The 26,452-nt window shown below is 43.4% G+C and overlaps 1 protein-coding gene across 1 annotated transcript; it reads left to right on the top strand.

Annotated features, from left to right (window-relative positions):
- Positions 1-1,312: 1,312 nt before the first annotated feature.
- Positions 1,313-25,757, top strand: LOC308557512 (transmembrane 4 L6 family member 4-like; the record flags this gene model as incomplete). The annotated part of the gene is made up of 5 exons (XM_081138004.1): positions 1,313-1,643; positions 2,339-2,428; positions 19,044-19,180; positions 24,526-24,700; positions 25,737-25,757. Exons 1-5 carry the CDS (start codon positions 1,470-1,472, stop codon positions 25,755-25,757), a joined length of 597 nt encoding a protein of 198 aa, XP_080994130.1. The 5' UTR covers positions 1,313-1,469.
- Between the last annotated feature and the right edge of the window lie 695 nt (positions 25,758-26,452).

The raw sequence follows: 26,452 nt of genomic DNA, 5'->3' as shown, positions 1-26,452 counted from the left end.
AAAATATAGATTTTAGATGGAAAATACTTGAGAAATCTCCATCCTACCCCTCTTTGCTGTTGAAATGTGACTACCATAGGTTTTCAACTGTGCACTTCCCCTCTGATGTGAGACACAGCAATGAGTTATGGAGGCAAAAAGTGGTTCACCTGCAGCCTTGCTCTGCTCCGTCGCCCTTCCCAAGAGGCCCAGGAAATGTCAGGTCATGGCTGTACCCAGGCTACAATGGTACTGACTACAGCCAGGTCAGAAAGAGCTCGCTCTTGTTCAGAGCAGACTCGACATCATTGAAGAGGGGGATCAGATCTTCAGATTCCAGAGTCTCGAGGTCCATGTTGGTTCCCAGGAGACAGTCCAGAAAATCAGGGAAACGGGTTTGCTGAGGACTGATGTTCATGGGTGTCTACTCTGTCCTTTCTCTTGCAACAGAATGAAAGGAAACCATTTTGACTCCCTTTTTAAGCTCTTGAAAGAGGGCCAATCCAAGTGTTAACACAACTTTTGTCTTCACTTGCATTGGGCTGACATTGAAACTGATTACATTGCTGGGGGTCTAAAGTACTTCATCTCTGGGCAAAATTTCAGCTACCCCACTGACAGAGCTGGCAATGCTTGCTCCTGAGATGCAGAGGTGCCAAGGATCTTTAACTGTCCTGGGGAGCCATGGTCCAGATGGACAAGTCCAGGGGACAGGGAAGGCACCGGTGAAGGCCCCGGGGGTCTGACCTACAATCTGTGCCTTCCCAGCAGCAGGAAGAGCTGTTTGTGAAAGAGCAAGAGGCCTGACTGTAATAAATGCCTTAGCACAGGGCTAAACTCTCAGGATTTAACCGCAAGCTTATATGTACCCATATCCTCACTCCATGTTCAAAGGTAGTAGTGAGGTGTGTCTTTGAACCGTGTTATTAAAAAGCTGTCTTCACTGATTGCTCTAGGGATCAACTTCAAAGCATTTTATAAAGTGGGTTCTGCAGATCACCCCTCTCCTTCCACCCTCCCCCAAACTCTGCATTTCTCACAATGGAGGTGAGTCACAATGCCTGTGAGCACAGGAGGGTTATGAGATGTCTTGCAGTCAAGAATCTGCTTTATTTTGTCTAAGCCACTATCAGCAAAGCACATTTAATCACCTAAACCATTTGTGGCAGAACTTATATCCTGATAGAACCAGAGCTTGTGGAATACACTTAGTCTCCATGGCAAAATGGTTACTCTGAACAAAGTACTAACAAAAAAGGCCTGTGGGTCAGTGAAGATATACAAATAGCAATCGCCGTCCAGGTTCTGCTCCATTTCAGAAGCTGGAGCAGCCCCACGGACACACTGCACAGGCTGGTTGGCATCTCAGCTCCGACATACAGACTGAACTGGGGACACAGACTAGGACCCTCTGCCGGTGACTTTGAAGAGACCCCGTGAAAGAGGCAGTGAGGGACCCCTCTCCGGGACCTGTGCCGTCCTTCCCCAGCATGTGCACCGGCGGGTGTGCCAGGTGCCTGGGGTGCATCCTCCTGTTGCTTTCCATCATCGCCTTCCTGGCTAATGCCCTGCTATTTTTACCTGGAGGAAAAGAGACAGACAACACCAGCCACCTTTCCGAAGAGGTCTGGTATTTCGGAGGAATATTGGGAAGCGGGTTCTTGGTGAGTAGGAAAGCCTTAAAATCCCCTTGAAGGAGATTCTCACCCCATTTTTCTAAACCGGGCACTTACTGACCAGGAAAATATTTAGCTGCTTGGTGAAAATCAGAGCCCTACCTGTTCCTTCTCCACTGGGGCCTGACAAGGACCTGTCCGCTGTTATTTCCTAGGTAAATTGAACTTGAGCTGGTGGTTCTCATGGGCCAGTTAAGCTCCAGGAAACAAACTGAAGGTCACAGAATTTCTTAAATCTAACAAGAGAGGGGCCTGGCAGTAGGAGGGGTAGGGGGTGGAAACACACTTTCTAGCAAATTGATTGACTGGAACCACTAAGAAGCAGGTGTCAGTGGATTCTCTCTCCTGGTGCCCAAAGGCTTTCTCATTTCTGGTTCCAATAGAGACTGGGAACTTCCACGTTAGAGAGAGACACTTTGGTGACAATCCAGGTCACTTTCTTTTTCTTGGAAACTCGGAGTGTCAGATCTTGAAATCTTGCTCCATTGAAACTGCAGTTAATCCAAATGGTATCTAAATGCTCAATAACACTGGACCACCCCACCAGCCATGCCCTGTCAGGTCCTGCCATACCCTTTGGCCACCAAGTGCCACACCATGGCTGTGGCTCCTCACACAGTCAGGCAGGCATGGGCCTTCCTTTCACATCCAGACTCATTCTGAGGCGCTTCTCTTACTGACAGATGCTCCTCCCCGCTAACATATTCTTGGACCTGAATTACAATGACTGCTGTGGGTGCTGTGGCAACGAGAAATGTGGGAAGAGATTTGCGGTGAGTTACCAGGGGGACAGACACCAGAATTATTCCCGGGTACACTGTCCCCTTGTGCTGGGCATCTTGAGGGTGGAGATGAGTAACCAGCCCCAAGCGGGACTCTGGGGACAGCTGGTGCAGGGTTAGAGATGGAATTCTCCCTGTGGATGGAAAGTAACAATAAGGATAAATTCTCTGCAGAGCTGAGAACTGCAGTGGAGCAATATACAGAATGCAGGCTAAGAGGGCAGAGATGGGGACTGGCTCTCTCCCTCGGCCATGAGGCCCTGAGCCCTTAGACAAGTCATTCCCTTCTCTGGTCCATCTATAGAGGGGTTAGGATATGAACCTCTTCTCCCCAATAGCCACCTAAATACCCCACCCACACCACTGCCAGGTCAGTTCCTCAGTGCCCAGCTCTTCCCCCTTCTCCCTGAATTTTTCCTCCATGCAGCCATCCATCTTTTCTCTAGCGGGTGGAAAGATTAGCCATCCATCCTCCTCATGGGGTGGGGAGAATTCTAGGTCATGAGCTCGGGGCCCATTTCTACAACTGGCCAAGTCACTGTCCTGCTCTCGGCCTCCCTCTGCTCACCTGCAATATGAGGAAGTTGGACTAGGTCAGAATTCCCCAAGCTTGGGATGTGCTCTGCTGGTACTCAGATGTGATATGTTTTTCAACAGCATGGCAGGCTTCTCCCTTTTCACTTCCTCTTGCACCCTTTGAGTCTATCATGAAAAATGTCTTGTTTTGATGGAAAGAAGCCCTTACTACCCCTAACCCCTCAAAATCCCCCTTTCTAACAAAAAGAGCACAAGCCCCCAGCTCCAGGGTTGCAAGCAGCACTAACAGAGAAGTCAGTGATGTTGTGTCACGTTTGCTAAAGATCCTAGCTTTTCATTCAGAGGATGTAAATGGATGAAGGAGAGGGTTGACTGAAAGAGAAGTATCAGGGGATTGGGTACATGGACGTGGCAAAGGCGAAGGTAGAACTGGAATGAGGCACGATGAGGGGTGAGCTCAGCTCCTGCTCCATCCCCTGGGGTGCAACCGTCCACCTGAGAGGCTCCCAAGCCCCAGGGATGAACTATACACACTCACCTTAACTTCTTCAAGGGGAAGCTATCTGTTCTGAAACAAAACCATGTCATCATTCTCACCATCTTTGCTCATTTATCCAATCACACAATATTTCTTGAGCACAAATGAAGGGCTGAGGCCTGTGCACTGCACACACCACACAGATGTCCACGTGAGATGACAGATCATTCAAAGAAAACGTCTCACCTTCATAGCACCATCATGAGTCCTCAGGAATCATCAATTACTATAACAACCCTTATATCATTACTTAGAAAGAGATGTAAAATACCACAATTTATTTGATAAAATTATATTACATGTTATATGTAATATGGTATTTTTAAGTAATTAAGATAGGAAGACATATATAACTCATTTCTCCCTTGAAATGTAATCTTGCTCTGCTTGGTAGACTTTGAGGGAATATGTGGAAAATGACAATTTGAAAAATAAAAAGGAAATTGAGTGAAAAGAGAAGACTCACTGCTTAGAGTCCACCAGCTCATTCCCTGCTATTGACTAGAGGTGAAGATTAGCCCATTAAAACAAGGTTTGGTTTATTTTTATTTTTTGGCTTATTACAACCACAGCAAAAAGTGAAGAAACATTCAAAGTATTGTACAAAACTTTTTTTAAAATTAGATATAAGTGAAGTCCAAGAGGCAGGCTGAGAAGTCATGTGTTCACAAGTACAGCTGAGTCAATCTGATCTGAAACATTTGGTCTGCCCAATTCCAGTTGTCCGTCTGAGCTTCCTAAACCCCCTCATCCCCAACACCTGGGTGGGACCTCCCTTGGTGTGAGGTGAGGATGACACCTCCAAGTGACTGGCCAACTGTCCACAGGGCAGTGCCCATCAAAGGAGCGGCCAAGCCAGTCTGTAAAGTGAGGCCCCAGCCACAGTTGCCCTGGACCAGGGACCACCGCACTCTAGGTGGCCAGCAGAAGCATTTCTTGCTTTTGTTTGGTTTGCAATCAGCTGCCAACATTTCAAACTGCAGTTCATTAAAGTATGTAGATAACTTACCTCTTTTTCAAAACTTATGCTACTCCTGGCCTGCATTTTGCACAGTGGCCTACACAGGGCAAGGCTGAGCCCTTTGTTAGCGCCCCTACCTGCCCCCCAAGAGCCATTGCATCGTACCCTGCTCTGGAGCCATGTCTCCTTACTGTTCTGAGAATCTGGACAAAGCAATAACCATTCCATAAAGACAGGTATTTACAAACATTTGCCAGACCAAGAGCAAGCAGCTGTAGGGTGGCTGAGCAGCGCTCTAATGCTGAAAGCTTTGAATTCTTTCTCCCAAGGCTCACAGCATCCCCTCCAGTGTTTAGGGAAAGCGGGGCTTCTGTGGAACCTGGTTTAATGAATCCTGCTGGGTAGAAAGGCCCGTGAGGCATAAACAGACTGGGCCCAGGACTGAGGGCTCAGTCCTGCTGCTGTCCCCACAGCCTTGCTCGCTACCCTTTCCTGGCCCCTAGGGCCCTGTCCTCTCCCTTGCTATGTCTGTCTAGAGTATTCCCCAGAAGTCAGCTGCATCAGTTCTTTGAAATAATAATCTTGAAAGAAGAAATGCAGTATGGAATGCTCTTTCTTCACTAAGTGTTATTTATGCTGTAAAATGGACCATGGCACTTGCTACCTTTCATAGGGACATTGCATGGTTTGGGGAAGATATTGTAAGCATTCGTGTGCCAGGAAGGGGAGAGTGCTACCAAGTGCCTGGGGTATTGAGGACACAAATGTCCTCAATAAATGCTTGTTGGGTAAATTAGGTAAATGAACACTCAGGAGGGATTTCAGGTGATTTCCAAACTCTCAGGCTCAATTCTCACGAAATCTTTTGAGTTAGGCATTAAGCACCCTTTTTATAAATAAGGAATCTGAGGCACAGGACATTAACTTCCTGACTGCAACGCCCCACCTCGCCGTGCTTCCCCCTTCCCGAGGGTAGGAGAGGCTGAAAATACAGGACATTAACGTTTTAGGGGGAAAAATACACTTCAGGTCATCTCTATATATCTCTTAGAATAATTGATAAAGAGGAACCTCCACGCTCACATGTCCCCAAACCACCCGCTTTCCCTCCGTTCCCAGCCGCCAGGGCCTCCTCCCTCAGGTTCAGCAGACAGAAGTACCCGGCTGACCAAGGACCCCGAGGACGGGGGCAGAGCTGGGGTCTGATCCCGACTGGTCAGCCTCCAGAGCCCGACAGACACGGAGGTCACAGAGCTGACATTGGTGAATTAGAGGGCACCTGAGTGGAGGGCAGGTTCATCTTCCATTTCAAGGGAAGAGCTCACAGCAGATAATAAACACAGGTGTTTATCCATGTGGACAGGACATTGAACAACCCTAAGAGAGTGAGCCCTTTACTTTCATTTTTCTGCCCAGAGTGATGCTGTCTGCATTTGTGGAAAACAGGAGTGTGTGGGGACAGGATACTAAACATATTACAATATAATAATGACATTTATCAAGTGCTCACTAATGACTTGGGAAATTATCTGAAAGTTGGACATAGGCAGAGATTTCTGGGTACCCTGTTAGTGAAGTACTGGGCACTATCTAACAGCCCCCCACCTGGGCTTGTCTGAGTTTCTAGAGTCTGTACCTTTGATGCCCCATTCGCTATTGATCAGATGATCTTGCTTAGTATTGTCTCCTCCGGGCAGGTACTGATTATTGAGCCTATTTTACAGAATGGAAATAGAGGCCTCAGAAAGGTAACTCGCCGAGGTCATAGGGAGCAACCAGGGCTCAGACCCAGACTGGTCTGCCTGTCATTCAGGCCCGTGACCACTGCACTGTAGCGTCCCTCCTTAGTATTTATTCATTTAGATGAAGAAAGACATTTCCATAGTACAAAGACGACAAAGGAAGCTTCCCCTTCCAGGCTCCAAATTCTGGCTGCTCCTCCCCTCCCCACCCCATAGGTGACCACTGTTCCCAATATTGTGTCTTCTCCCGGAGACATTCCAAGCCTGCTGCCTGTTTACTTTTTAAAAAAAACAAAACAAAAAAAAGAAATGGGTTCCAACATGGCGACAGACTGAGTAGAAACTACACTGACACTCTCCCGGGACCAAGCTGAAATTACAACTAAAACATAGGAAAACCATCCTGAAAACCAAGTGAAGACAAGCTGGAGAGCACCCTCATAACCTAGGAGGAAAAGTGGAGACCACAGAGTCCGATAGGAAGAGCAGAGGCATGAGAGAGGGCTGGCTGGGCTCCCACAGGCAGCAGCTTATGGTCCAGAGGGATATCAAGCTGTGGGGGTTCCCACTGAGGACTCTGGGGCCTAAACCTCAGGCTTGGCTTCCCAGCCTAGAGCATCAGAACTGAGAAAGGTGCCCACAACATCTGGCTGTGAAAAGCAGCAGGGTTTCTGTTTACCAGGGAGAGGCAGCTGGAACTGCAGGTACCCTCTTAAAGAGCCAACACACAGTTTTGTGTGCAGCCACTTGCCTTGGGCTCCAGCAGAGGGTGGGCAAAGTGGACTGGAGCAATGTGGGGAGAGTCTGGGGTTCTGGGCTCTGGAGAATGAGATCAGGGTACACCCCTCTGGATTCCTGTGCCAAGTCATTCCCTCAGACTGTGGGGGATGTCTTTCTCAGGGAGCCAATTTTTGGCTTTTGCCTGAGGAGGAAAGCAATTCCCCCACCCTGCTGGAAAGCCTGTCCCCCTGCCCGGAGGAGTCTGTACAGCCCGAGGCTTGTTAAGAGGCTGATAAGAACCAGCTGCCCCACCCTGTAGAGCTACTACAGCCTGAGGCTCATTAAGAGAACCAGATTAATCAGCCTGCAGGCAGAGGCAGAACTCAGGGTGCTTTGAGTCTTTCCCTGATCTGCTTTGGGACCTGGGCCTTAGAAAACCAGACTTTGGCATGCATCTTAGTCCTGTCCAAATGCACCCAGCCCCAGCAGTGGAGACCTCAAGCCTACAGTTGTTGATATCCCCAAACGGGGTACTCAGGACCAGTAACAAACTGTGTCTGACATTGGCCTGTACCAGAGACCCTGCAAAAAAACTGAGGGTCCTAGCAGATCTACCTAACACTTAAAAACAAACCCAAAATGTAGCCAAAATGGGGAGACCAAAAAACAAGCCCCAAATGAAAGAACAAGAGAAGTCTCCAGAAAAAGAGCCAAATGAAATGGATATAAGCAATCTATCAGATACAGAGTTCAGAATACTGATTGTAAGGATGCTCAACAGCATGAAAAAAGATATGGAAACTATGAAAAATGACCAGTCAGAAGTGAAGAATGACATAGCAGAAATAAAGAATACATTGGAAGAAATAAACAGAAGATTAGAGGAAGCTGAAGATCAGATCAGTGAATTAGAAGACAGGGTAGAAAAAATCAATCAGAGACCCAAAAACAATTAAAAAACAGGAGGACAGACTAAGGGAGCTGTGGGACCACATGAAAAGTAACAATATTTGTATTATAGGAATGCCAGAGGAGGTCGAAAGTAAGCAGGGGTTAGAGAACCTGTTTGATGAAATAATGGCAGAAAACTTCCCTAACCTGGTCAAGGAAAAAGTCATACAAGTTCAGGAGGCACAGAGAGTCCCAAGAAAAAAGAATCCAAAGAGGCCCAGACACATCATAATTAAAATGCCAAGAATTCAAGACAAAGAAAGAATCATAAAGGGAGCTAGAGAAAAGCAATGTTACCTACAAAAGAACCCCCATAAGGCTGTCATCTGACTTCTCATCAGAAACTCTACAGGCCAAAAAGGAATGGCATAAAGTATTCAAGGTAATGAAAAACAAGGATCTGAAACCAAGACTACTCTATCCAGCAAGATTATCAATCAAGCTGGATGGTGAAATAAAGAGCTTCCCAGACAAAAAGAGGCTAAAAGACTTTATCACTACAAAACCAGCATTACAGGAAATGTTAAAGGGACTGCTATAATTAGAAGTAGAAATAAAGAGAATGAAAAACATAGGCATAAAGAAACAAAATGGCAGTAGATAAGTATCTTTCAATAATATCCATAAATGTAAACGGATTAAGTGCCCCAATAAAAAGATATAGGGTGACTGAATAGATAAGAAAACATAACCCAAATATATGCTGTCTACAAGACACCCACCTCAGAACAAAAGACACACAAGATGAGAGTGAAGGGATGGAAAAAATTTTTCCAGGTGAATGGAAATGAAAAGAAAGCTGGGGTAGCAATACTCATATCAGACAAAATAGACTTCAAAATGAAGACCATAATGAGAGACAAGAAAGGTCATTACATAATACTAAAGGGATCAATCTAACAAGAGAATATAACTCTGATAAATTTATATGCACCCCAATATAGGAGTACTTAAATTTATTAAAAAAAAACTTCTAGAGGACTTTAAGGGAGAGATTGACTGCAATACAGTCATACTAGGGAACTTTTAACACCCCACTGACTTCACTGGATAGGTCTTCCAGACAAAAATCAACAAGGAAACAGTGACCTTAAATGACACACTAGATCAGATGGATTTAATTGACATTTACAGAACATTCTACCCCAAAGCTGCAGGATATACACTCTTCTCAAGTGCACATGGGACATTCTCAAAGATAGACCACATGTTAGGACACAAAACAAGTATCTACAAGTTAAAGAAAATTGAAATCATATCAAGCATCTTCTTGGACCACAGTGGCATGAAATTAGAAATCAACTACAGTAAAAACACTAAAAGATATTTAAACACATGGAGGTTGAAAAGCATGTTTTTAAACAATGAATGGGTTACCAAAGAGATCAAGAAAGAAATAAAAAACTTCCTGGAAACAAATGAAAATGAACACACAACAACTCCAAATCTATGGGACACAAAGAAAGCAGTCCTGAGAGGGAAGTTCATAGCACTACAAGCCTACCTCAAAAAACAAGAAAAGCTTCTAACAGACTCTCTAACCCTACAACTTAAAAATGTAGAAAGAGAACAACAAGAAAAGCCCAGAGTAAGTAGAAGGAAGGAAATAATAAATATCAGAGCAGAAATAAATGACATTGAGACTAAAAAAAAAGTACAAAAGATCAATGAAACCAAGAGCTGGTTCTTTGAAAAGATAAACAAGATTGATGCACCTTTAGCCAGACTCATCAAGAAACAGAGAGGACCCAAATGAACAAAATCAGAAACAAAAAAGGTAAAATAACAACTGACCCAGCAGAAATACAAAGGATTGTAAGAAAATACTATGAACAACTATATGCCACCAAGCTGAACAACCTGGGTGAAATGGATAAATTCCTAGAAAGTTACAACCTTCCAAAACTCAATCAGGAAGAGTCAGAAAGTCTAAATAGGCTGATAAATGCTGATGAAGTTGAAGCAGTAATCAAAGGGCTCCCAGCACACAAAAGCCCTGGCCCACATGGTTTCACAGGGTAGTTTTAAAAAGATTCAAAGAAGAATTAATACCTATCCTCCTCAAACTATTTTTAAAAATCCAAGAGGAAGGAACACTTCCAAACTCTTTATGAGGCCAGCGTTAGCCTAATTCCAAAACCAGATAAAGACACTACAAGAAAGAGAATTACAGGCCAATATCCCTGATGAACATAGACGCCAAAATCCTCAACAAAATATAAGCAAATCGAATTCAGCAATATATTAAAAAGATCATACACATTGACTAAGTGAATTTATTGCAGGGATGCAAGGCTGGTACAATATTTGCAAATCAATAAACATAATACATCTCATAAACAAATTGAAAGGCAAAAATCACATGATCATATAAATAGATGCAGAAAAAGCAATTGATAAAATCCAACACCCATTTTTGATAAAAACTCTCAGCAAAGTGGGAATAGAGGGATCATACCTCAACATAATAAGGGCCATATATGACAAACCTACAGCCAACATCATACTCAATTTCCCTTAAAGCCATTTCCCCTAAGAACAGGAACAAAACAGGGGTGTCCACTTTCACCACTCTTACTCAACATAGAAGTAGAAGTCCTCACCACAGTGGTCAGACAAGAAGAAAACATAAAAGGCAACCAAATTGGAAAGGAGGAAACAAAACTGTCATTATTTGCAGATGACATGATATTGTACATAGAGAATCCTAAAGACTCCACCAAAAAACTACTAGATATAATAAATGAATTCAGCAAGGTAGCAGGTTACAAAATTAACACCCAGAAGTTGATGGCATTTTTATACACCAATAATAAACTCTCAGAAAGAGAAACTAAAAGAAATCCCATTTACCATTGCAACTAAAAAAATAAGATGCCTAGGAATAACTTAACCAAAGATGTAAAAGACCTTTACTTGGAAAACTACAGGACACTGAAAAAAGAAATAGAGGAAGATATAAACAAATAGAAAAATATACCATGTTCATGGATTGGAAGAATTAACATCATTAAAATGTCCATACTACTCAAAGCAATCTATAAATTCAATGCACTCCCTATTAAAATACAAACAGCGTATTTCACAAATCTAGAACAAACACTTCAAAAATGTATATGGAACCAAAAAACACCCCGAATAGCCACAACAATCTTGAGAAAGAAGAACAAAGTTGGAGGGATCACAATACCAGATATCAAGTTATACTACAAAGCCACTGTAATCAAAACAGCCTGGGACTGGCACAAAAACAAACATACTGATCAGTGGGACAGAACAGAGAACCCAGAAGTTGACCCATGCCATTATGGTCAATTAATATTTGACAAAGGAGGCAAGAACATACAATGGAGTAAAGACAGTCTTTTCAATAAATGATGTTGGGAAAATTGGCCAGGTACATGCAAAAAAATGAAACCACACCACCAACTTATACCATACACAAAAGTAAATTCAAAATGGATAAAAAAATTAAATGTAAGAAGTGAAACCATAAAAATCCTAGAGGAAAACATAGGCAGCAAAATCTCAGACATCTCTCGTAGCAATATGTTTGATGATACATCTCCTTGGGCAAGAGAAACAAACAAATGTGACTACATCAAAATAAAAAGCTTCTGCACAGCAAAAAAGAAACCATCAACAAAACAAAAAGGGAGCCCACTGTATGGGAGAACATATTTGCCAATGACACATCGGATAAGGGGTTAATATCCAAAATATATAAGGAACTCATCCAACTTAACAAGGGGGAAACAAACAATCCAATTTAAAAATGAGCAAAGGACCTAAATAGACACTTCTCCAAAGAAGACATACAGATGACCAAGAGACATAAGAAAAAATGCTCAACATTGCTAATCATCAGAGAGATGCAAATTAAAATCACAATGAGGTATCGCTTCACACCTGTCAGAATGGCTCCATCAACAAATCAATAAACTACAAGTGCTGGCGAGGGTGTGGAGAAAAGGGAACCCTAGTACACTGCTGGTGGGAATGCAGACTGGTGCAGCCACTGTGGAAAGAAGTATGGAGTTTCCTTAAAAAATTAAAAATTGACCATCCACTTGACCTAGTGATCCCACTTCTAGGAATATATGCTAAGGAACTCAAAATACCAATCACAAAGAACTTATGCACCCTTATGTTCATAGCAGAGCAATTTACAATAGCTAAGATCTTGAAACAGCCCAAGTACCCATCAGTAGATGAGTGGATAAAAAAGCTATGGCACATTCACACCATGGAGTACTATACAGCTGTAAAAAAAAAAAAAAAAGAAGGATCTTTTATCCTTTGGCACAGCATGGAGGAAACTAGAAAGTATTATGCTCAGTGAAATAAGCCCATCAGAGAAAGACAAGTACCACATGGTCTCACTTACATGTGGAATCTAATAAACAAAATAAACTGATGAACAAAATAGATCCAGAGACATAGAAGCATGGAACAGACTGAGGGATCTCAGAGGGAAGGGGGGGAGGGGGGAGGGGGTGGGGAGAGATTAATCAAAGAACTTATATGTTTATAAGCATAACCCATGGACACAGACATTGGTCTGGGGAAAACCTGGGAGTGGGATGGATGCAGGGTGGAGGGGATCAATGGGGAGGAAAAGGGGACATGTGTAATATTTTCAACAATAAAGATAAAGAAACTTTAAAAAGAAAAACAATAACAAAAAACCCCACCAATTTAGAGTGTCAGGTTCTAACTTAACAAACTTGATCTTAATACTTTTTCTTTTAACATGAAAAATTTTGAATCTTGAAACCCATGACAAAGTTATCTCATACTGGTCCTAATACTGGTATCTTAGTTGTAATGTGGCGTTTTTAAAAGATTTCTGAACCTAAAATTACTTAAAGCAAAGTTACATAAAGTGTACCTTGCTTCATGTGTTTCATCTGGAAACGTTATTAAAAAAATCAGTTTGGAGCAAAAGAAAAAAGAAAAAGGAAAGAAAATGGAAAAAGAAAGAAAAAAAAAACCTACAAAAAACAAAAAAAGAAAAATAAATTTTAAAAATTAGTTTGAGATGTTGGTTTTATTCATTTTGAGAAGAGATATTTTAAATTGGAATATAAAAATAGAACGTCCCACCTTCAGTTTTATAGTTATAATTCGACACCATATTTTCTTTGGATTGTTTTATAAAGAAATAGAACATTATTGGTTCAATGGAGAGTCATGTGTTCCTGTCTTCTATTACCTCCCCCTCCCTCCTGAGAGTAGCCATAATCATAATTTAGTGCGGACCACACCCATGCATTTTTTAACTTTTATTACAAAAACCCATTTTTCAGTGTTCTAATACAGCAGCCACTATCCACAAGTGGCTATTGAGCAAATGAAATGTGGCTAATCTAAAGTGAGATGTACCATAAGTATTAAATCTGGAGTGTTCTAGATTTCACAGAATTAATACAAAAAGAAGCTAAAATATCCCAGTAATATTTATATTGAATGTATGTTGAAACGATAAGAGTTTAGATATGTCGAGTTAAAGAAAAATATATATAATTTTTTTTTACTTTTTTAATGGTGGTTTCTAAAAAATTTTAAAGTATATATTTAAAACTAACAATTCCATTGGATAGTGTTTACAGTAGAAACTCTTTGGAAAAGGGAAAGGTCATCTCATTGATATTTTATGGTAACTTGGTTTTTCATTTACTAAGAATTAACTGAAATGCAGAATGCTTGCATTTGTACTCAGTTTTTGCGTCTGTAAACATCTGCCTGCTAAAATGTTCCAGGAGGGGCATCTACGGGCTTACTCAGCTCACACAGCAGGAATAGCATAAGTCAATTTCTCTTACTGACTAACCAGCAGATGTCACAATCCTGGGTTACTTTAGGGGGAACCTTTTTTCTGCCACAGGTCATTCAGATATTTATAACATCATCCAAGGGCCACACAAAATTATCAACTTAAAAATTCGCCTGCTATATTTGGTCAAACGCTTAACTCAGCCCTAATGTGCTGGCTGGAACTGCTTCCCTTTGGTGAGGTTCGTGATGGTAGCTGGTGGTGATGATGTTGCTCCTCGCAGCTGCTGTTCCAGGTTTGCATGGGTCAGTCTGGAGCGCAGTCGACTCTGCGATGGTAAGTTTTGAAAAGAACGGCTCACAGCAGTAATTTGTTCTGAACACAGATGCGTATTTAATGCATGTCTCCTCAAAGTGGGAAATCCATCACTGCTTGTGTAACGCTTGTGGAACTCGAGCAGTGGGAGGTTGTCCCCAGCTTTCAGCTCATCCTCGCTTTGCAATGATTTCATGTTGTGGGTCATCAGGCCCATCAGCTGGGCCCGCACTGAACGGGTGGCAAAGATGTTCAGTTCCTTTTGCTTACTTTTCAGGTCCCTGAAGCTTCCATTCAATGCCTCAGCTAGTTTCGCACGTTCACCAGCACATCCAAGTGTTACAGAAGGCCTTCCCCCTCCAGAGCGGGAGCTGCCCCGTGGTATTGCTTTCGAGCTGCACTTTCCACAGCCTTAATCTAGCTTCAGATGATTTCATGTTTGAGAGCAGGGAGCTCAGAAGCTGGTTGGGGCCCTGCAGCTTGACGGTCAGCTCTGAGAGGGACTTGGTGATGTCCACCATGACACTAGATCCCACAGCCTCTTGCTGTCACTGAGTCCCCCGACAGCTTTCCCTCATCTCCATGAGCTGCTGGACTTCGTTCCGCAGTTCATGAAACCTCATGAGCATGTTCCCGCAACTCAGCCACCGCACTTCACAGTGATACACAAGATCACCGTACTCAGAGTCAAGGTCATTCAGTAACTCCTTAAACCAGTGGCTGTTAAACCCTCTGCTTTTGACAAAATTTATGCATGGCACTACTGTGGACATCACACTGTTGAGCCGCAACGACTGTGCATAGAGCCTTTCTTGGTGTATGATGCAGTGGCAGATAATTAAATCACTTGGATCAAGACTGAGACGATTCAGTTCTTTCTTGATAAATGCAATTAACCCTTTTTGCTAGCCAACCATGGCTGGAGCCCCATCTGCAGTAAGGCCACTTAACTTTTCAAATGTTAGCTCAAGTTTTTTCATTGAATAAAACAAGTCTCTCAACCAGTCCTCGCCTCTTGTAGGGCCATGCATGGCTTCCAGTGACGGCAGTTCCTCTCCCATGTCAAACTCTGCAGTTATCCCACCAACAAAAATGGCCTGTTGGGCAGTATTTGTTACGTCCGTTGTCTCGTCACAAGCCAGAGAGAAAAATTAGAAATCTCCTGCAGAATCCTTCAGTATTTTCACAGTATCTTGTGCTAAGTCGGAAACCCGACCTGAGACGGTTCTCTGAGACAAACTAACACTCTGAGACGATTTTACTTTGGTGCTAACTCCGAGCAGCCACCGTGCACTCTCACAAACTCCCTCTACATGAGGCCTCAGCTTCTTTGCAACTAGCTAACTCACTACATAAGTCTTCTGAATAACGTTGTCTCTGTCACAACGAGGCCTAGTGAAAGCGGCTTGTCGTGATTCCAAACCCCGCTGGAGAGCATTGATTTTTGTCCAGATGCACTTAGCCTCCCAATTCATTGAGTTCAGCATGTTTTAAACCGTAATGACACTCCAGGTTGGCTTTTCTCATTCCTGCTAACACATCGCCACAAACTAGGCACACAAGTTTGCCTTTGACTTCAACAAAAAAATAATCATTTGTCCATTTCTCTTGGGAAGATTGACACTCTGCATCAACTTTTCTTTGTCGTCACGGTTTGTAGGATGTCACACCACTTAAGTTTTAATAACTATCCAGTGTGTGTGTCGCCAGCAATGCGATTATTTCGCTTTGATTGCTGTGTCACGGATTTGGAACATTTCCCACGTTCGTATCACCTCCCCGTGAGGCCTGTTCTGTGTGCTATAACTCCCTTAAGCTTCATCTGAGATTCGGTTTTTGTGGGCATTGTTGATCATGGATGGTGGACACGGGCTGGATTGGAGTTATCATCTGTGTCAACGAGGAGTTGACAACATCAGCGTCAATTATCGGAGGCGAGGTCATCAACGAAGGGAGGAATCATCTCACCGCATCTTGTCTCATCACCGATTGCGGGGCTGGGCCACAGTGTGTTAACACTTGCGTGACGTGTACACGCCCAGCCTGCCTGGCACTGCCTGTCTTCTGAGTCACCGCAATACAGGCAGCCAATGAGAAGCATACGTGTCTGTCCCGTCATGTACCCTGATGTGTCCTATCACGTAAGGGACGTTCCTTGCTTGTCCCTCAAAATTTACCTTATTATTATGATTCACTTAATATACATTTATGTTGCTATAAAAAAATCTCCTAGATTTGTTGAATTTTGAGTCCCACCTGCGTTTGCCTTGGCAGGACCAGACCAAATGATTTTTCAGGCTTTATACGACCCACGAGCCAAACGTTCCCTACCCCTGCTTTAGCTGAAGGGATCTTCCAGAACCTTCCACTGCTTTCTTCTGTTTACCACAGGAAGCTGAGGCCAGAGAGGTGGCAGCCTGGGGGATGCCAAGAGGGCTGGAAGCCAGTCTCTTCAACTCCCAAACTGTCTTCCTGTAAATATAATCTTTTGTTTAGCTTAAAAAATAGACAGCCAGATAGTTCTCCAGCAAAACGGGTTTATTTGGAAACAAAAAAAATTGCAACCCAAGACGCAGTGTGATGGTGAACCACGCACAAGCCCTGAGAAACAAAGGAGGGGACCCCTTTCTGGAGAAGAGGGGACTGGGAGAGCTCCTGCAACCAGAGTTCTCAGGGCCGCGCCCCGGCCCAAGTGGGCTTGAGAGCGCCCCCGTGACCCCCCAGTCTCATTTAAATGAAGCTTCTGTTTGTTACTTGACTTTCTTTTCAATTACAGCAATTTTAGGTACCCTGAGATTCTTAATCAGTAGTTTAATAATTCCTAACTAATAATGAAAACTCAAGTCAAGTAAGCAAAAAGATACCTTTTCCTTATATGCTGCTTTATTTCTGTGGGAGAACCAATGCCATTCACAGGGCAACTTGCAAACACGAGTGTCCGGTGTCGGTGGCAGTGTGTCTCGGGCGGGGGGGGGGGTGAAGGAGTGGAGGGCACAGGACACTGGGCTGGGAGGGAGGAGACCCTGGTTCACAGCGCAGCTCAGCCCCTGCTGGACATGTGACTCGACCAAGTCCCAAGTTGAGAGCATGGGCTGTGGAAGCAGTGGCCAAGGATTCATCTCCGTCCTACCCTTTACTATTTGACTTAGAGCAATTCTTTGAATTTCTAGTAGTCTCAGTTTCCTGTCTGGAAAATGTAGTTTATACCACCCACCTCACAGGTGTGCTGAGAGGATTAACTGAGATTATGCATCTAAGGCTCCGATGGAATGAAGCTATTTTTATTAGCTAGAAAGTGAGGTGATTGCACTAGATGGTTATTGAGATCTTTTTAGCAAAAATATAATTATAAGAATATTTAACCGTTTATTTAGTGGAAATTCTGACTTTGAAACACTTTTAACCACTTTCAAGATGTGAGAAACCCTCCCTTCACAGAAGAGACACCCACTCTGTCATGAAGGACCACACGTCAACAAGTGTGTCCAGGCCACTCAGAGCCTGCTTGGAAAGGGCCAAGAGCAGCATTAGCACACGTTGACCTGAGCATAAGTTTTCAATGGCTGCACTGGGGACAATCTGACCATTCCTAGAGGGACACCATCTGGTTTAACTGAACAGCAATTTGGATTGAGCATGAAGGTGTTTCAGAGACAGAAAACAAGCTAGATAAGCACTCTCTGAATTGGAGCAGCATTTCCTGAAGTCTGTTCTTGCAAGAACTCACCAAAAAAAGTTATAGGCTCCATGAGATTGGAAAACTCTGCAAATTACCATGTATACCCAATATAAGGCAATAATTAACATAAAATCAACTTTCAGTTTCCTATAAAGAAGTTTCAACATAAGCTCTTGACCAAGATTAATATATGAACTTTCAGTGATATATGCTTATTTTAAATCACATGTATAAAATATAAAATGATTTTAATATATTGATTTTGAAATATGGCTTTTTTCCCCAGGCATCTAATTTTCACAGCAGACCTTTAGTCAGGCTTTACCTTGCCCATTTTATAGATGAGAAAACTAACACTCCGAAGAAATACATTATGCAGAGTCATCATACAGAGAAAAATAGCAAAGCTGAGATTTGAGCCTGGGTCTGCTGACTTTTAAAATCATGTGCTTTGCACTACACCTTCATGTCACCAAAATAAAATAATAGAGGTGATAATTTTCCACCTCTATTTAAAAAATTATTAATGTTTCCACACTACACTCTTATTACTGTTTAGAATGGACACTGTATCTCTGGACCTACTTTTTTATCTGTAAGAGACAGTTAATCGAATGGGCTCCAGGATTGTTTTCTGCCTTTCATGTTGTATAATTCTATTTTGATTTTATAATTAAATAAAAAGAAAGATGCTAGGACAATCTATGTTTCATTAAGTAATCTCTGTCATATAAAAATATTTAAAAGAACTAGAATGTTGGGTTTGTTTAACCCAAAGAAGATAAAAGTTTTAGAGAGTGGAAGGGGTGGAGGTATGTTAAATATAAAACATGTTTGAGATATAAAAGGTCGCCTGCTGGGCATGGCTCAGTGGTTGAGAGTTGACCCATGAACCTAAAGATCGCAGTTCGATTCTGGGTCAGGGCACATGCCCCAGTTTTGGGCTTAGTCCCCAGTAGGCGATGTGCAGGAGGCAGCCGATCAATGACCTTCTCTCATCAATGATGTTTCTATTTTTCTTTCCCACATTCTTCCTCTCTCTGAAATCAATAAAAACATATTTTTAAAAAAAAAAAGAAATAAAAGGTCTGCAGATATTTTAAAGGCTGCTACCACATGGAAGAGAGGCTGGACTCAATCATTTCGATCTCAAGGAATGTAGTTATGACTAATAAGGAGAATTTCTAGACTTCTACTCTTTCTCACGAGCAGAACCTCTGTGCTACATAAGACCAAAAGCATTCTAGGAGGCCCCACATGCCCATCTCCTGAAAGACAGGCTTCCACCAGTAAAGTCCCTGTAGTCACCATGCTCAACAGCAGGCTGCTTACTTGTGGTGAGAACAACCTGTGGACCAGCTTAAGAACCTGCTGTCTTCTCTTTCAGATGTTCACCTCCATAATATTTGCTGTGATTGGATTCTTGGGCGCTGGATACTCATTTGTCATCTCAGCCATCGCCATCAACAAAGGTCCTAAATGTCTCATGGAAAATGGCCAGTGGGGCTACCCCTTCCACAAAAGGTAAGGTGCACCCTGCAATGCCCACTTGTCACCCCAAGGGGCAGGGGCAAATAAATGGCCCAAGGGGAGAAACGGCACATGTCCTGTCATCCTAACAAGTCTCAGGCATGCTGCTGTGAGGCAGAGCTGGAGTGGGGAGTGCAGTGACATTGCACAAGAGCTCACCTCTAACTGCTGCTCTGACAGGGACCAGGTAGAGTAAGGAAAGGGCACCTCCGCCGGCCTGAGGGAAGGAGAGCTGTGGTGTGCCCACTGACACCCACAGTTTATTAACAGACACATGAAACAACTAGCAATATTGATAACAGACAGTGTTGGCTTCCACTGCAAATCTTAGAATAGAAAACAAGCATGATTACTCACCACAGGGCCCGAAGGCTTTCACTAATACCCCAAATGGTCTATAACTAACAGTTTTTCAAGGTGCAAATTTACAGCTAATGGCATTGGAAACCGTGTAGATTCTTCATGAGAGTTAATGTTAATAGAAATATTTAAAATAACACTTCACTTCATATTTTCATGGTGCTTTGTAGTTTATAAAAAAAAAAAAAAACTTTCTTTTTTTGTTTTTTTTAAACAAATTTATAATTTAGTATCCATAACAACCTCAAGAGGTCATTTGCTTCCTGCCAAGACAGGCTTAATAAGTTTGACTTGCTCTGAGTTAGGCCGCCAGTTGGTAGCGGAGACAGGGCTCAGATTCACATCTTCTGACTTCCAGGCTCCGTCTCCTTACATCACATGCTCTGTGCCTCTACGCTGCACTGTCCAATGACGCAGCCAGGAGCTCGTGGAGCTATTTTAATCTAAATTCATTTAAATCAAATAAAGTTTAAAAAGTCCCCAGTCACATTAGTCGTCTTTCAAGTATTCAGTGGCCACCCAGGGCTGGTAGTGACTGTACTGAAAACGCAGACACGGGAAGCTCCATCGTCACAGCCGCCCTTCAGACGGTGCTGGGTGGGCTCGAACTTCCCCGAGGGCTGGGACCATTTCTGCTCTTCACGGCTGCAGCCCCTGTGCCCAGCACAGTGACTGACACACAGAGGGTCAGGAAAGGTGGTTGTTAGGCTCCCTGCACATGGAAGATGGGTTCATTGCTAGAAAATCTATAGGACACCAATTTATTAACTCGAACCCCTTTATTAATTTACAGTGGAAAGTGAAAGAAGCTCAGAGCAGCCTGCAGACAGCGGAGCTGGCGGTTCTGGTTCTGTGACAATCCGAGGTCTCAGTGTGTTCACAAGTTTCACATAGAATATCTCCCACCCTTCTCTATAGTCAAACAGGAATACAAGGCCTCTAATATCCTCAAAGCACAGGCAGGGACACCCACATTTCCTGTGAAAAGCCCTCTCCTCTCACAGAGGACTGCTGGGGCCCCAGGGCCTGGAGGTTGGCCACCTGAGCACAGCATTTGGACAGCAGAAGGCGGAGCCCTCTCCTGAGGCTATTCAGCTGAGGGCTCAGGGTCCCCCTTAGGAGTGTGGCTGAGGGCTACAGGTGACGTCTTCTTCCTGGACCCTTTTTTTATTATTTCTAACAACGTCATCAGTGCAGTGCTAAACAGGTTTTCCTTTCTCTTCTTCTTTTTAAATATATCTTTATTGATTTCAAAGAGAGGAAGGGAGAGGGAGAGAGAGAGAAATATCCATGCACTGCTTGCCTCCCACATGCACCCCCACTGGCAGAGCCTGCAACCAAGGTAGTGCCCTTGGCCGGAATCAAACCCAGGACCCTTCAGTCTGCAGGCCAAGCTCTAACTGCTGAGCCAAACCTGCTAGGGCAGCTAAACAGGTTTTTCTAATTATTCTGTTACCTGAATGGTACTATCCTTGATGAACTTAAAATCAGAGTAAATCTATGTCCAAAACAAAGGGGGAGAAAGGAAACACAATAGATGCCAGGTCACACTCCCAGGGAGTACAGTGGTCTCTTATGAGCAAACTTAAGAGCCAAACACCTCCCCTGGCACACTCACACCCTGCTTGTGATGCCATGGGTCCCATGTCCGGCTCTCATTAGCTCACTTTAGAGAGTAGAAAAGTCCTGTTTTAAAAGTTTTGCTACAGGTAACTATGCCTTTCATTATTTTGTGATTTAATTCAATTTTGTCAAGCACTCACAAGAAGATACATAAAGAATAATCTCTTTATCTTAATATAAAGATATCTTAATTGGCAGACAATTATAGATGTATTTACAATTCATTGCTACAGATGGAATTTATTATTATGCATTAGAACTTTCTAAACTGTTATGCTCTTAGCCCTGGCCGGGTGGCCTAGCTGGTTGGAGCATCATTCCACACACCAAAACGTTGCGGGTGTAGTCCTCAGCTGGGGCACATATGAGAGGCAACCAATAGGTGTTCCTCTCTTTCCTTCGCTCTAAAAGCAATAAAGATATGCTTGGGTGAGGATTTTAAAAAAATTAAAAGGTTATACTTTCAATAATAATTTTGTGACTTAATCTGAATCTTTTCAAGAGGTAGAAGGAAGACTGAAAGAGAGCAATGTCTATCGTGGTGTAAGGAAGCCGTGCCCGGCGCTCCTTACAGCGTGGGCCTGCATTTTCTCAGAAAGTCATGCTTCCAATAGACTGAGATGTAGCTTCCTCAAGGGAGGCATCTGTGTAACGCTCAAGAGCACTGGCTTTGGAGTCAGACAGACCTCAGAGCAAATCCAGGCACATCCATTTCCAGCCTGAACTTCGCAATCTGCGTGTGGGCGTGTGTTCATTCACTGTGACATGTCCTGAGGGCGACTCCAGGACAGGCCTTGTGGATGGAGAGCAGCGCCTCCTGGTGGGCTGGGAAGGCGATGTAAAGCGCTGGCCCACCAGGACACCAGCAGGGTGTGCAAGCTGCTGTTATTTACTGCAAGTCCCTGTGCTGGAACTAGGGACAGAGACAGGGGACACGGTCTCTGCCCTTGTGAGTGCACAGTCCTGAAAAGTAGACAGATAAATGGCCAAACTGATATAGAGAGCACTGGGAAGCACAGAAGGGGACCAAAGCCAGCTGAGGGCAGGAGGAACATCAGGAATCTGTCCCAGGGGAGGAGATGGCACCTTAAGTAGCCAGGCAGAGTGGCCAGCAAAGCAGTGGGCTCCCCTGCCCTTCCTTCCACTGCAAGAAGTGAGTTGCATGAACTCCGTGGTGCTCCATTCAGATGGTGATGGGTGACTGCCACTGGGGGGAAATGCCCTTCCCCAGAAGAGGCTGCTTTAAAACTCTGGCTCAGTAAGCTGATGTAAACTGCCCCAGCTCCCCTTGCTTCACAGAGTGTGGAAACATGATGAGGCCCAGGGCCATGAAATATGAGGTTGGAGACTTGGGCACAGCTATCATTGCCTGAATCTCTGAGAGTCTCAGAACCTGAGACTTTGGGGGAGAGAAGGGCCTGGAACAGCCATCCCTGGTGGTTTGTGGGTGGGACTGAGAGGGTTGCTCCAGGCACCAAACTCAAGCCTTGCTTCCAAGTTCCACCCTCAGCATTTTGCTAATCCCGCCTCCAGGAGGTGCTGTCATCCCACCACTGCACACACTCCTCAGAAGAGGGAAAGACACTGCCAACCACTTCATCTCAGGGCCTTCTCTTCACCAAATGTGCCTGGAAAATATTGTTTCTCTGTAACTTCTTATCACCGGCAAGTTTAAAAACTGTAAAGAGGGACAGGACTACATGGAAAAATGCAGAACAGAAAGAGGAGTGTTTAAAAAATAACAACTGCCAAAAAGAGGTCTTACTCAACAATACATACGTTGTGTTTTCTCAGTGAATTCTTACAACTGAGAGGTTGCTTTCAGCCTATTTTATAGATGAAGAAACTGATACTGCTGGTGGGAAACGGATAAGTAACTTGTGTGAGGAACACGCAGCTAGTAAGAGGAATGCTTGCATTCAAACCCAAGTCCATCAGAATCCAGGATACCAGGTTCTTTCCTTTAGACAACTCAGATCAAGTGAAATAAAAGCAATCCTAGCATTACTGAGCGCTTCCTATATGCCAGGCACTGTCCTAAGCACTTTATTTGTATTAACTCATTTAATCCTCACAATATCTCTAGGATTTCACAGGTAATGTGATTCCCATTTTACAGGTAAGTCACACAGCCAGTGCAGCTAGAACCTGTGCTCTTATGGAAAGTCAGTCAATGTTATAAACAATGTTTTATTTTCAAATCAAGAGCAAATGCCCATTCCTTTGTTCTTTTGACTATTAAATGCCAAGGCATCTTCCATCATTGCAAACATTTTTCAAATCTTAATACAGAATGTATTAAATAAGTGTGTACTGATTACTATAGAATTCATCAGAAACAGGAATCATCAACAAAATCCAAGCACAATCAGGTGGGTGCTGACTTGGTAGCCAGGTGCAGACAGAGCTTCCCACTGAGGCCCTGAGAGGACAGAGGAGGCATAAAGGAAGGGGGGAGACCAGCTGGTGGCTCTGAGTGTGAGGAGGAATGACAGTGACCCAGAGGCCTGGCCCTCTTCCCTGTGGCTGTGGGAGACAGTGCTTCGCTTTCCCTTCAGGGCAGACGCCCTCCCGGTACAGGGGCCTCCTCACATGCAGCTCGTCAATGTATTGCACTTCTCCTATTTCAAAGTTCTTGTAAGATATAGATTAAGGCAGCAGACTACTTAGTGCTCCTAGTTAATGAAATCTTTTTGCATGTGGACTTCCCACATGTTGACAAAAATATAATTGAGTCAAATTCACAATTTGGCTAGAATTAGGCCTTTTAAAAAGTCAAGGTCTTCCCTTTAACTATATGATATGATGGCCACTAAACGTGACAGAATTGTGACAAATATCCAAGTAGTACTGAATAACAGTAGGGGGGACAAAGCTCAGGGACACGTGTGAGATTCTGCTCCTGAAGTATCTTCATTTCCCTGGTTCCCCAATAGATACTGAATTAACCCATCCTCTCTGTCAGCTCGCAAAAATCACTCTGTCACTTAGCTGTGTGACCTAGGGGAAAGTCACTTAACCTACCTGTGCCTCGATGTCTTTCTTTGTGAAATAGAAGGAAAGAGCCATAAGATTTCTATCAGAAATAAAATAGTTAAAAGTGTAAAATGTTTGGAACAGGGTCTAACACATAGTATGTAGTCTATATACTACATACTATGAACATGTAGTCTATGGAAATGTTAGGTGTTGTTTTTAAAAGTATTGATATTATGGGATGTTTTCTATTGAGCTTATGTTTTGGATATAAAGTATTTCACAAGAAAAATTATTTTGGTGACTTTCTAGTCTAGGGTATGGCCTACTCTTTAGGCATAAGTATAGCTGTCGCCTTTTCTCCCCCATGCTCCCGACAGGGATTACCTCAGTGACAAAACCTTATGGAGCAAGTGCTTGAAGCCTGAAAACGTGGTGTCCTGGAATCTGACCCTCTTTTCCATTCTGCTCGGCATAGCAGTGATCCAGATGTGTCTCTGTGCCCTCCAAGTGCTCAATGGCCTCCTGGGGACAGTGTTAGGAGACTGCTGTGGGGTGAGTTGAAGTCTTTGTCCTTACTCCTCAGGATGGGAATCCAAGGCTGGCCTCCAGCGCTAGTGGAAATGACACGGCAAAGAGGGTGGCAGCTACAGAAAACCACAGGCAGGCTGGACAGTCCGGGCAGCCCCCTCTGTCAACCCAGGGAACAGTGACATTGTGTTGCTGGGGCCCAGAAACTGTTCTCTGTGCATGTTAATGTACCCAGGCTGAAGTTGGCCCAAATTTCCAGCCTCACACCCAGCTGACCACAGTCCTGGAGGCATGGGACTGCATGTACATATAGATATACAGTAATGTTATGCAAAAGTCCCCAGGAATGGGCATTTGTCATGCGCACCTAGTGCCAGCAGTAATGCATCACAGTCTCACCATTTCCTGACTAGGGCTACACAGTGGGTTAGAGCTGCCACATAATATATGGAATACGCTTCAGGAAAAGAACAGAACAAAACCTATATCTTGATGAAATTTATGATCCGAGGAGAGACATAGTTACATGGGGGGAGGAGGAGATTCACTGAGGACTGAGTATGGGAACCAGTCGGAGGCGGGAGTGATCGGTAGAACAGGGCTGATGGGGAGGGGGAAGGGGAGGGGAGAGCAACCACAAGAAAGGGGTATAATTCACCTTTCTGCCTTCTAGGGATATAAACGAGTTTAAACCCCTGTGATGACCTTCTCTGACGCGGTGGCATGTGGGAAGAGACACTGAACTTCACCTTCTCTCTTTGGGGTTGTTGGTTTCCCCGACTGTCAAAGCTCAGGGAGGGACAGTTATTCCTTCTTTCCAACCAGCTTAGCTCCACTTGGAGCTTTAGGTTAGTTTCAAATAAAAAAACAGGTTGTCCACGTGAGTTAGATTTATAAATCCTTCAAAGTTTTTCTCTAGCAATGGCAAATGTATAAAATCACATGTACTGCCACATACTTCTTTGTACATACAGGTATTAATGTATTTGGAAGTTTAACATAATTCAGAGGAAGGAAGCACAGTAAAAATGAAAAACTAAGACCAATATTTGTTTTCCAGATTTATGAGGAAAAAGAGTGACCGATGCATCATAAATAATTTTTATTTAGTTTCGTTTGGTTAACTTGTAACTAGTCTTGTGAGTTACTTGTAAGTAGTCTTTTGTGCCTGCCATTATTAGTAAGGGTTTTGTTATGTATATTAAATTAAAATCCTAACTCAGTGTGAATATAATAGAGAAGGTGTGTGTTTGGGGAAGGAGGAGAAAAGGTTCAATGAATTATACCATCTTTTCACTTTTCTACAAATGCTTCCTTTGATCAAACAAAAAACTATGTTTTAATCATTGATTTTGGCCCGGCCGGGCGTGGCTCAGCGGTTGAGCGTCGACCTGGGATCCAGGCAATCAGGTCAGGGCACATGCTCGGTTGTGGGCTTGATCGATGACTCTCTCATCATTGATGTTTCTGTCTCTCTCTCTCCCTCTCGTTTCCTCTCTCTGAAATCAATAAAGATATATTTTAATCATTGATTTTGTTAATAACTTGTCAGCCAATGGCCCAGAATTAAGGTAATAGGTATTATTAATTTTATGTGTTATATTATGACACTAACCTTGGTTTTATGAGTCAGGCCCTAATATGATGTTAAATCCATTGTGTTGATTTGAGTTCAAACCTCAGCTCCACCACATACCAGCTTGGGGATCCTGGGAAAGTTACTTTCTAAGTCTGTCTGTTTCCTCATCTGTAAAAGGACTGTTAAAAGGCAACCAA

The sequence above is a fragment of the Miniopterus schreibersii genome, assembly GCF_964146895.1.
Source record: "Miniopterus schreibersii genome assembly, chromosome: 5".
Classification (NCBI taxonomy): Eukaryota; Metazoa; Chordata; class Mammalia; order Chiroptera; family Miniopteridae; genus Miniopterus; species Miniopterus schreibersii.
Note: the sequence above shows the minus strand (reverse complement) of the source record. Positions and strands in the feature narration are given on the sequence as shown.